This window comes from Crocodylus porosus, unplaced genomic scaffold (genome assembly GCF_001723895.1).
Source record: "Crocodylus porosus isolate Cpor-Errol unplaced genomic scaffold, CroPor_comp1, whole genome shotgun sequence".
NCBI lineage: Eukaryota > Metazoa > Chordata > Crocodylia > Crocodylidae > Crocodylus > Crocodylus porosus.
In genome coordinates, this window is record NW_017728915.1 from 9,697,803 (window position 1) to 9,709,162 (window position 11,360).

The 11,360-nt window shown below is 45.1% G+C and overlaps 1 protein-coding gene across 2 annotated transcripts in view; it reads left to right on the top strand.

Annotated features, from left to right (window-relative positions):
* The window catches only part of LOC109310496 (dipeptidase 2-like), a 49,280-nt gene extending 40,740 nt beyond the window's left edge, over positions 1-8,540 (top strand). For both annotated transcript variants that reach the window (XM_019535691.1, XM_019535692.1), the window contains exons 11-12: positions 6,448-6,880; positions 8,474-8,540. In XM_019535691.1, coding sequence (XP_019391236.1) covers positions 6,448-6,663 — 216 coding nt within the window. In that variant the 3' untranslated portion in view covers positions 6,664-6,880; positions 8,474-8,540. The remainder of the gene's footprint in view (positions 1-6,447; positions 6,881-8,473) is intronic.
* The last annotated feature ends 2,820 nt before the right edge of the window (positions 8,541-11,360 follow it).

The window sequence follows — 11,360 nt, forward strand, 5'->3', positions numbered from 1 at the left end:
CTGAGGGGGGATCTTGTGGCCTGTTATAAACTAGTCAGGGGGGATCAGCAGGCATTGGGGGAGTCACTGTTCCCCTGAGCACCGCCAGGATTGACCAGGAATAACGGTCACAGGCTGGCAGAGGATCTCCCAAGGTCCCTTCCAGCCCTAATGTCTATGTCTATGAAGATATCAGGAGGTGCTACTTCACAGTCAGGGCGGCTAGGGTCTGGAACCAACTTCCAAGAGAAGTGGTGCAGGTTCCTATCCTGGGGGTTTTTAAGAGGAGTGTAGCAGGACATTAGGGTGCTTGCTACTGATAGCAGGAAGAATAGTAACTAGAGGCACCAGGACACTAGGGTGCCTGTTACTGAAAGCTTGAATTGTAGTAAAAGGGGCTCAGCTGCCACTCACCAGGGCAGCAGGTGGGAGTTATTATGGTGACTAATTGGGTCAGCTGATCGCCAGGGGGCAGGGCCTGGCCTTTATAAACAGAGAAGGCAGAGGCCAGATTCCCTGCCAGCAGCCTAGGAGAAAGAGGGAGCTCTGTGCAAGCAAGCTGAGCAGAACATTAGAGAAGCTGGGCAGCTGGTGAGCAACTGCTTGGCAGCACTGGGTAGAAGAAACCCTGATGAGGAGATGTGAGAGGGAGCCAGGCTTGCTTGGAAGTCATGTTGGAATCCCAGAGGGGGAGATTTTGGTTGTGCTCGGAAGTTATGTTGTAACCCAGGAAGGGGAGATCTTGTCTTCAGTTATTGTTAAGACCAGAGGACCGGGTGAGGCTGTAGGGGTGGAGGAGGCCTCAAGGGAGCTCCCCAGTAGAAGGGGGGTTCCTAGTGCTGCGGGGGCGCTGTGTTGTGGGGTGTCCTGACCCCAACCCCAGTGTGGGCGACTAGCGGGACAGGCCTGGTGGGGCATAGGCCCAGGGAGGCGGGTCTGGGGGCCAGGTAAGGCTGCCTGAGCTCCAGTTGCGAAGAGTCTGAGTCGGGCACAGGACCCAAGGAAGGGTCTGGGGGCCAGGTAAGGCTGAGGCTGCCTGAGCCCCAATTTTGGGAAGCCTGAGTGAGGCATAGAAGGCCCCGGTGCGGGTGGGGAGGTGTGAGCAAGGCCCTGGTGCAGGCAGGGAGGCACCTGTGAGGGTGCAGGCGGGCAGTTGGCCAGAGCCCCAGTACAACAAGGCAGGCATCGTGCCAAGGAGGGCAGGAAGGTAGCCTCCCATTAAATATTTACCAAGAAGACATGGTGGGTGAGACAGAGGGTGCATTCAAGACCCGAGTTGGCACGGGTAGGTAGGGCACTGGGGGAGGTCATGGCACCCCTGGAGGCCGCCCTGTCACAAGGAGGCTAGATGACCACCTTCCTGGGGTCCTTTGACCCCAGTACTCTTTCCTGCCATGGCAGGGGGTCAGACTAGATGATCTGCTTAGGTCCCTTCCAACCCTAGAAACTATGAAACTATCCCTAGATCTCCTACCCTGTACCTCTAAGATGTGATGAGCAGCAGCTCCAGCCAAGTGCTCTCTCTCTGACTGCTTGCAGCAGACTGCTGGCTCTACTGCTCAAGGCCTGTTCTTATAATAAACAACTGGGCCCTGTTCCCAATCAGGCAATTGTGCCTGGGGAGAGGTTGCTTTCAAACCAGGGTTTTTGCAGGCCTGGACTCTTTTTCTGGGGAGACATGCTTCCTTCAAACCTGGGCTACTGTAGGACAAGGATCTTTTCTTGCGCAATGTTTGTTTAAAAACAGGGTTCTTGCAGGTCATGTCTGTTTTCTGGTGAGATGCTCCTTTCAAACCAGGGTTCCTGAAGGGCAGGGCTGTTTTCTGGGGAGAGGCTTCTTTCAAAGGACAATAACCCAAGAATGAGTAGGGACACCTGAGAACTATTTATCATTTTCTAGGTGTGCCTATTCCATGATTTGGTAAAAGACAGTATCATGACCACAGGATTCATGAATGGGTTCCAGAGGTCATCCTAAACACCACATTTGAGTTTGGACTGTTTGGGCAGTACATAACCTTCCCCACGCCCACCTACTACAGTAAAGGGAAAAGGCTCTGCTGCACCAACACCCAGGACACAGACACCTGACCAGGATAATTACTGACATGCAGACAGGAAGTCACTTGCAATTCTAAATGATTGTATGCAGCTCCCATTACCATTCAGAGCCCCACTCCCATGTACCCTGCTGCTTGGTGGTGGTGCTGTGTGTTAAGAAGTGTCCCTGCTGCGTGCGTGCAAATGACCTGGCTTTGAGGAATCCAGACCGGATGAGTGAGGAGGACCAAATGGAGATTCCAGATGAAATGCATGATGATAGGGATGTGGAAAATCATGACAAAATGAGTGAAGAGGCTGAAATAGAGAATCTGGATGACAGGAGGAGGAGGAGCAGGAGGAGGAAGTGGAACTGTTGTTAAGTATCCTGCTGTTGGCCTTGGGGTTACTGCATAAAATAGAGTCAGAGCTAATGATAGCAGCATATGCTATGTTCCTGCTTCTAAACACTTGCAATGAAATGCCTGCATGTAGATGTGCCTTGCGAAAAAGGCACTTAGATGTGCGGTGGAGTGGAATAGCCGAGAGGCGGGTACAGAAGTGGATGCTGACAGGGCTCTCTGGATCATCCTCAGGAGCAGCAACCACAGGATCTGGGCCCATGTGAGCAGCTCAGACTGGTGGGAGTGAATTGTACAGACCACTTGGGACAATCAACAGCGGCTCGAGATGTTCTGAAAGACCAGGGTGGTCCACGTTGTCTCAATGCTGGGGCCAAAAATTGTGAGGCAGAACACTGCCTTGTGTTGGGCTAGTCTGCCAGACGAAAGAGTGGCCATGGCCATCATGAAACTGGCCACCCAATCCAGCCTCTGCTATGTTGTGAGCCAGTTTGGCATGGCATGCACAGCTCAGTGCCCAACACTTGGTAGCCTAGCCTCCCTGGATGGACCATGTCCTGTGACGGGTTAATTAAACCTTTCCTTTGCCCAAGTTGGGGGGGGGGGGGTGGAGGGAAGTGGTGGTATAAGCAGCCTGCAAGAGTCCTCAGGTTTTTGGCGTGTGTGTGTTGGGCGGGCGGGGGCATTGTTTGCCTTGGTTGTTGGGAGGACAGTAATCCTCCTAAAGATGTCTGCTGCTTTTAATGCTATATCCAGTCAGCTTCCAGCTATTTAGCCATCTTCTTAGCCACCTTTAAAGACTATATACAATTGTGCAAAAATGCTTTTTGAAATAAAGGACAGGTATCCTTTTATTACACCTCCTTGTTTCTTGATATGCTGAGATGCATCTACATGCCATGCCATTAGGTCTGGTGGAAAGACTGGGGTGGGGAGAGGTGGTGCAGGCTATAGCCACCCCAACATTTCACAGAGCTGTGCCACATGCCATACACAGGTGTGCACGTATGTGTAGGTATTCATGGTTTCAATGCGCAGCTGCAGCAGGGGACCCCATGAAAACCGACCCAAGCCCCGACTACTGGGGGATGCTGGGAAACGTAATCCTGAAACATGAAAAACGAACTGTTACTCAGGCATGAGTTTTTGTCTCCTTCCCCACCGTGATATATTACCCCATGGTCTCGGTGGTGTACACACCACCACCACCACTACCGCAGGTGGTGTACTTCCTCCCCACACACTAGTTGCAATTACCACCAGTGACATGGAGAAGGATGAGAAACAGGTGGGTAGGCCACTTGCTCCTCACCCCATAAAAATTATATTTATATAATTATAAATAAAAATTATATTTCACCTATTTATTTATATTTATTTCCTTACATGGGAGTTCATGTGGTTCAGGGGCATTGGAGGGAATGATACGATTGGGCACAGGGGTTCCTGCCATGGTCCGCCTCCTGGAGACTGGAGTCTAGGGGGGTGCAAGTGGCAGAGTGCCTATTTGGGTGGGGGGAAAGGTGAAAGGTCCTCTCCCCAAATGGGTTTGGGGGTTGATGGGGTGGGTTTGTGATGACCATGGGTTACTATGGGGATCATTTGCTTGGGAGGTAAGAAGGATCCTTTAAGTGGGTATAGGGGCATGGGAGGAGATGGGGGAGTGGTGGAAATTCATGTGGTTTTGGGGTGTCCATGGCTTGGTGGGGAGCTGTTAAGGGTGGGGGCTAGTGTGAGGCTCCCTGTGGGGGTGGGGTTTCAGGAGTGAGGGGATTAGTGCTGTATTACTGGTTTATAGCTGTAATTCAGTAGGGAAGACAGCAGAAGGGTAGATTGGTATGTGGTGCCCCCTGCTGGAATTTACAGGGAATTGCACAATTAGCTTAATTAGTTTGAAAGCCTAGTACATGCAAATATTGATGTGACACTAAAATACACGATTTAAAAATTTAAAAATCTATTTAATTTAAAGAGGATTAAACCCTGTGACATGTACAGGTGCCCCACTAGACCAATCACCATTGTAAATCATCATTGTTTATGTGGCATTTATATACATATCTTTTCATCCTGTGACAAGCCGGAGATCCAGTGGGTCAGAGCAGATTTGATTAATTGAGTCTGCTACACACAGAAGCTGATGTGCACTGCGCTGTGGTGCATGCAGCTGTATAAGAAGCAAAATGTGCATCAGCATGCAGAAAATGGAGACAGTGCACTTTTGAACTAAAACACTTTTGAGGTGTTTTAGTTTAAAAGCATGCACTTTTCTCAGCACTGACATGCATTTCGCCACTTATACAACTGCATGCGCCACAACACTGGGCACTTCTAAAAGCACCCACTGCTGCAGCACAAGCATGTGTACAAATGCTCTACATGCATGGCACTTAGTGTGCATTAAATTAGTCTAATGCATGGTTTGCTATTACCAGTACCTACAGCTACTAGATAAATGGTGCATTAGCTAATGTGCCATAGTGCATATGTAGATGCTGACCAGGATAAATTTGTTCCTGTTCAGCCCAGGCAGCATGGGGCCTGCTGCTGCCTGGCTAAGCCCTGATGTGGGGGGAGCTGTGCCTAAACATTATGTGGCTGTGAGATCTGTGCCAGCTGCAGAGGCAATTGTCTTCCTGCCTCGTGGGGATCAGGAGGCAGCTGCCTTCCAGCTGGCACAGCTCTCCTGGCCATATAGGGATCAGGAACCATTCAATGCAGGTGCATTAATTGCACATGTAGACGTGCCCACTGAGACCATAATAAGCAGTGACTGTTAAGACTTACTTGAGACTCCACCTTAGGTGGACAAGTAACTAGAATTTCAAATGGGAAGAGAAAGAGGATGAGTAAGAACAATGTTAAAGTCTTTAATGACAGCCTTTAAAAATATCCAGAAACCAAGGATGGACTTGCAAGTCTGTCATTTCAAACCGTTTTCTATTTATGTATGGACAATAAATATCACCTTTGAGATAAACAACAAATATTTTGAAAAGGCAACATTTTTCAAGAGTCTTTACATGACAAGTGATGTGACAAGAATTTTGTTCAGTTTCAAGTCATCTGATAAACAAGGTACATGCCTGATATTAAATGTATTGCTGGGTGCCTCAATCAGGATAGGACTTAACACATCTTTCAGTGGCCTAAAATAATTTGGAGGGTGAACATTTGTTAATGAAAAGAAGCCCAGGGCTTTTATATCATGACTGAGAACAGACTATGAAGGTGCATTTACAGGTGCAATTAATATGAAGCAATAAACTGGTGCATATTGCACTGTAGCTTATTGCTCCTGGGCATCATGTTTACACATGCACCGGAGACTGCTGCATGTTGAATTGGGTTGAAACAGGCCTGACTGGCAGGGAGCCCAGCAGTCAGCCTGCCAACACAGGGCTGCTCTGACCTGGCTCAACATGCTGCAGAGGGGCTGTCTGGGGCACAAGGGTGCTTCTGTGTGGGGCTAGCTGGCAGGAAACTCCTACACTGAAGCACTCGTATGCCCCAACCAGCTCCATCAGCATCTACACATGTGCTGCTGCACAGTAAAAAAACATCACCACAAGATAGAACTTGTATGGCACACTTATTAGTTTACTGTGACCAAATAGGGGCACCCATGTAGATGCTGAGATTTTACTGCAGAACTAATTAGGCATCTCTGCAGTAAACATCTTATGTAGATGCAAACTATGAAGACTATTGTGAAATTCAGTGATTTTTTTTTTTTGAATTTTGCAATGGAGGCATCCACAGGTCTTATGGGCAAACAGTTCGACTTGTTAAACAGCTGAATCTGAGACTCTTCACCTTGTATGCCACAAAGGGCTCAAGAAATTCAATGAAAGTCTTTTTGTATTCAGTGAAAGTCATAAGAGTGCAACCAAGGTTCTGGTGGATTCAGACAACGAAGTTGTTTTTCTCTTTCTGAACTGGATGTTGCAATACCACTTTAGAAATGGTTCACTTGAAGCAATATCAAATGTTCATTTACCCAGCAACATGAAACTCTTCTAGTATATTACAGATTTTCAGGACAATGCTGTTTGAATTTCTCCAGGTGCAGAGAGACAGTAGATCAATGAATGTGAATGAAGATGAAATACAACCAGAAGAAGTACAAAATTCCTGTCGCCTGGACTTAAAATATAGACCACATAAACCTACTCCATTTTTGGAAGCCCAGCCAGTTAGCACTTTCTCTGGAATTCCTTCTGTGTTGTGGTCGTCATCTTGTCTAATGTTCCTTAGTGTAATATGTATGATAATATATTAAGAGTTATAAAATATCATGATTCAAAGAGTTTTTGAATATTCCACAGAATATAGATATACTTTGCAGAATTAGGTTCCTCACTAGCACTCCTCCTACCCCAAGCAAAGATGAGGGTTTGCAAAAGAAATGGGGACATACAGAGCTGGCTGCAGCAAACAGCTGCACAAGAACTAGTGAGATAGTTTAGCAGCTGTTTGATGTAGCTTTTATTTAACAGGTGCTGCCTCTCTAATCTGCTGTGCAGAGCTGTTGATCAGCTCTAGCTGAATGGAGAAATGACCCCTTTGAAACAAAAGCTGCCACAAACAGTTGAGCAGCTCATTTTAACTTGGCATCCTGCGGCAAATTCAGAAGGTTGCAAACCATCTGCATACTAATGATCTGAATTTTACTGTATATACCTGGAAAGACATTACACATCAAATGAACTGCAAAGCAACTAAAAAAGTTCTCTGCTCACCTTTGAAGTTGTCTCAGAAGTGTGTGAATCATACTAAGCCTTAAGCATAATTTCTCTGAACACACCCACATATGGCAAAGACGAATTATGTCTTTAAAGTTAGAGTAACAACAACATTAGGACTACGAAGGGTTTGAACCTGTATAGTACTGAACACTCCATGACCTACTGATATCAGTGAAGCTGGTAAAAGTTGGTAAAATTCAGGTTCTGTGCTAGTGGTGCAGGCCTTTGGCCAGACATTTGTCCTATTTTTAGGACTGAAAACAAATCAGCAGTTTTTTAATTTCTTCATTTACAAAGTGAGCTGAGTTTCCCCAGAAAATCTGGGGAAGGAAAATATATAATCAGGCTTACAAGAAGTATTTTGTTTCCTTGAAATTATTAATGTATTCTCTTTAATCCATAGATATTTGATACTGAATCAGGATGTCTTGTTCTAACTCAGAAATTGTACAGGATTACCATGGGCTGCTCTCCTGGGTTGTTTTGGGTTGTGGTTGCTGTAAAGTTTCAAATGTCAAAAAGGCCTCACATCCTGCAGAGCCATGCCGCCCCATGCATCATGCTTCCCTTTGACTCTGACAGGATCAGAGTACAGAGATTAGACATTTTCAGCACCATCAATACCATTATTTCTTTAGAAGTTATATCTTATTCAGTAAGTTGACAAGATACTTGTGAGAATCATTAAATGTTGCAGTCAGAGAGCACCAGGGTAGAGTAGACCATTCCTGATCCAATGGAAATGGAAATGGTGAGAGAGATGTGAATTCACATTCCACTTCCACTAAACAGCTTTGAGCTTTATTCTGTAGACTGACAATGGCAGATGAGGCAGTGCAGAAATTGCTTGAAGTGAGATGATAGGTACCATGTATTCCAGCCACTGGTGTAAATGGTCTCCTGTAGCTCTGGTGCTGCCCCCTCCCTAAAAAGCAGTCATGTACATGATGAAAGTATGTATGGAGGGAAATGTGAGCAGACCAGTCTTAACTGTCTGCTTGCAGGTGGGGGAAGGAGGAATTGGACCTATTTTGCCACAATATTTATACTGTTATTCTAATAGTTAATAATATTTGCACAAAACTATGCTAAAAAGTTCAAAAAGTTGTTTTAAATCTGTATTCATTAATGTTAAAAAATGTTCCCGAGATGGACAAATTAAAAAGCATTTACTATTGTTTCACCCAGCTGTGATTTCAGTCTTGCCTATCCAAAGCACTAAAATCATGGGCTTTTTTTAAACTTGAGTTCTTTTTAGTGCTTGCATATTTTTGTGCTTTCAAGCTAACACTTTCAAATTTCCACATACACAAAAGGTTTTTGGGGGGGCGGGTGGAGGGGGAGTTTATACTCCCCAGTCAAAGACATTTGCAGATAATGACAACTCACAAAGCTGGGCTCTAAAAAAAAACCAACCCAAATATCATGAGTCTCAGAGAATAAAATGTGAATTGGCAATATTGTAAGATTGCTTTGTTGACCTGCGCAGTCCTATGAATATCTGTTATCCCTCATATCTGCCTTTTATTATGGCTTGTTTATATAGCTGCTCCAGTCTGGTTGCTACATATTCTACAGTTTGGTTGAAATATAGTATCAAGCAAAGGTCTGCAACTGTAGAACTGTCTTTATAACAAACACATTTAATAATTATAAAGAGGAAGTTGATAATTACAGAAATGCAAACAGCAAATAAAATATTTCCTAGTTCAGAGGAAAGCTCCTCTGCAGGACATGTACAAATGGGATGCTGGACCTAGACAAAGTTCTTTAGCATAGCTTTAAGACAAACCTCTCTGGAGTGCATATCTGTTTTAGCATTTCTGCTTAGACGTAAAAGTCTGCACAAGTATGCAGCTAAAGCCATATATCCTACAACCTATATCCCTGAAGGCATATATTGCATTTCCAGCTCTGCTACTGAATTTGTGGTTATGTTAAAGTCACTCTATTTGGCTGCTATTTAAGGTACTCAAAATGGTTGTTTCATTTTCTATATAACTTTGAAATGATAAAACGCTTCATAGGATTTCACCCTCTCTTCTTTCACATGTGATTTTTATTCACTTATTAAGAATTGTGCACACTGCAGTACTGTATTCAGAATGCATTCCCATTCCTATATAAACATTTGCTCAGTAGCACTTCTGGCATAAATTTGATACTGTCTTTTCAGACATCTGTAGTTTATTTGCTTGCTTTTGCCACAGTGTATAGCCTTTGGTGATGCCTGCTATGTGCAGTAAATAATTCTGCTGCAAATTTGTATACAGAAGCAAAATATATAGATGAAAAATTAAATAAAATGTGATTACATTAAGATTCACTGGTTCTTGGTTTTGTCTAGCTGAAAAAATGCAAAGTTCAGGGCTATGAAAGGCTCTGAAAGTAGTGAATTAGCCACAAATCTACTCCACAAAGGATTGCACAGCAATCAGCACAGGAAGATCAGGGAGATTTAAGGACTGGAGTGCAGTGGTATAGAGAGAGGTGTTGGTGGCTATTAGGATGTATCCCTTGCACAAGGCCACAGCTGCTGCTCCTACTTGTTGCCGTGATCCACACTTTGGAAAGGATTCTTACCAACATGACTAAACCAGCTGTGTGGATGGAGCAGACCTGCCCTGAAGTCACTGTACTGAATCTATGTCAGCAACGCCACTCCCTAGCAGAGGTGTAAACATGAGTGTGTGCATGTATGTTGGGGGAGAGGAGAAGGGATATGCCACAAAATGACCATTGCGAGAATATATTTTTCAGTTGGTAAATCATTCAGCCAATGAATCTGAAACCTCAGAAGATATTGTTCAATGACTGCTTTTCATCAAAGCTGTTTTGTGGTTTAACTTTCCAAGCAACCATAATTGCTTCTGGAATTTTGCATACAGAAAATGGATATCCTTCACCAAGTAGTAAAAGCCATTTGTGACAGTAATTTGTGACAGGGGGACATTGTTTTACAGTATTGGGAACTGGCAGATTCTGTTGCAATCCATAATGTTAGGGAAGTAGTGCTAGACAAGCAATAGAAGACAATCGGCTAACATTAAAGTAATATCCTTTAATGTCTTGTCACAGATCAAAGGGAGCAGGAGGGCACATAAGCCCCCACGGCTCACCAAAAGCATCTGGGAATGTCTCCTAGCTAAAAGGGAGGCGTACACCCAATGGAAGGGAGGGGCCATCACCAGGGAGGACTATACTGCAGTTACTCAGGAATGCTGGGGGGCAGTCAGGAAGGTCAAGGCGGAGATGGAACTGGGACTAGCTTCCTGGATCAAGGACAACAAGAAGTCCTTTTTAAAATACATATGGGCAAAAAGAAGGTTCCGGGTAATGTGGGGCCCCTGCCGGACACGCTAGGAAATTTTGTCGTCACACCAGACGACAAAGCCAACATATTTAACGATTTCTTTGCCTCCATTTTCCTAAGCAGGGACCAGAACAGTCACCCCCACTCTAGGCCCCCCTTAGATCCTAGGGGAGGTGCACCTAGGCCAAGGGTTAGTGAGGAACTAGTTAGGGAACTTCTGGAAGGACTGGATGTATTCAAATCAGCTGGTCCAGACAACCTCCACCCTAGAGTACAGAGGGAATTGCCTGAGGTCATTGTGGGAACCCCGGAATGGCTTTACGAGCACTCATGGTGCTCTGATGTGGTGCCAGAGGACTGGAAGAGGGCCAATGTGGTTCCCATATTCAAAAAGGGGAGGAAGGAGGACCCAGGAAACTATAGGCCAGTTAGTCTTACCTTGATCCTGGGCAAGCTTTTTGAGAAAATTATTCTGGTGCAAATCCACAAGGGGCCAGCGGGGGAGATTATGCTTAGGGGCAACCAACACAGGTTCTTTAGAGGCAGGTCCTGTCAGACCAACCTGGTGGCCTTCTGTGACCAGATCACCAAATCCATAGTAGCTAATTACTACTTACAAATTTTCTAAGTGACTGTTACCTCTGGTGGTGGTAATAATCATAAATGGTATACCTGTTCAACTGGTCTATAGTGTCGGTCTTCCATTTGTCACAGTCTAGGTTCCTTAATATTTCACAACATACCAAAAAGGTGCATGGGTTACCTGTCTGCTTGTATTAAGACATACTAGAGGCAGCTAGGGTTCATCAGTGGCAGGTCCTGTCAGACCAACCTGGTGGCCTTTTATGATCAGATCTCCAGATCATTAGATGCAGGGGTAGCAGTGGATATAGTCTTCCTGGACTTCCGGAAGGCTTT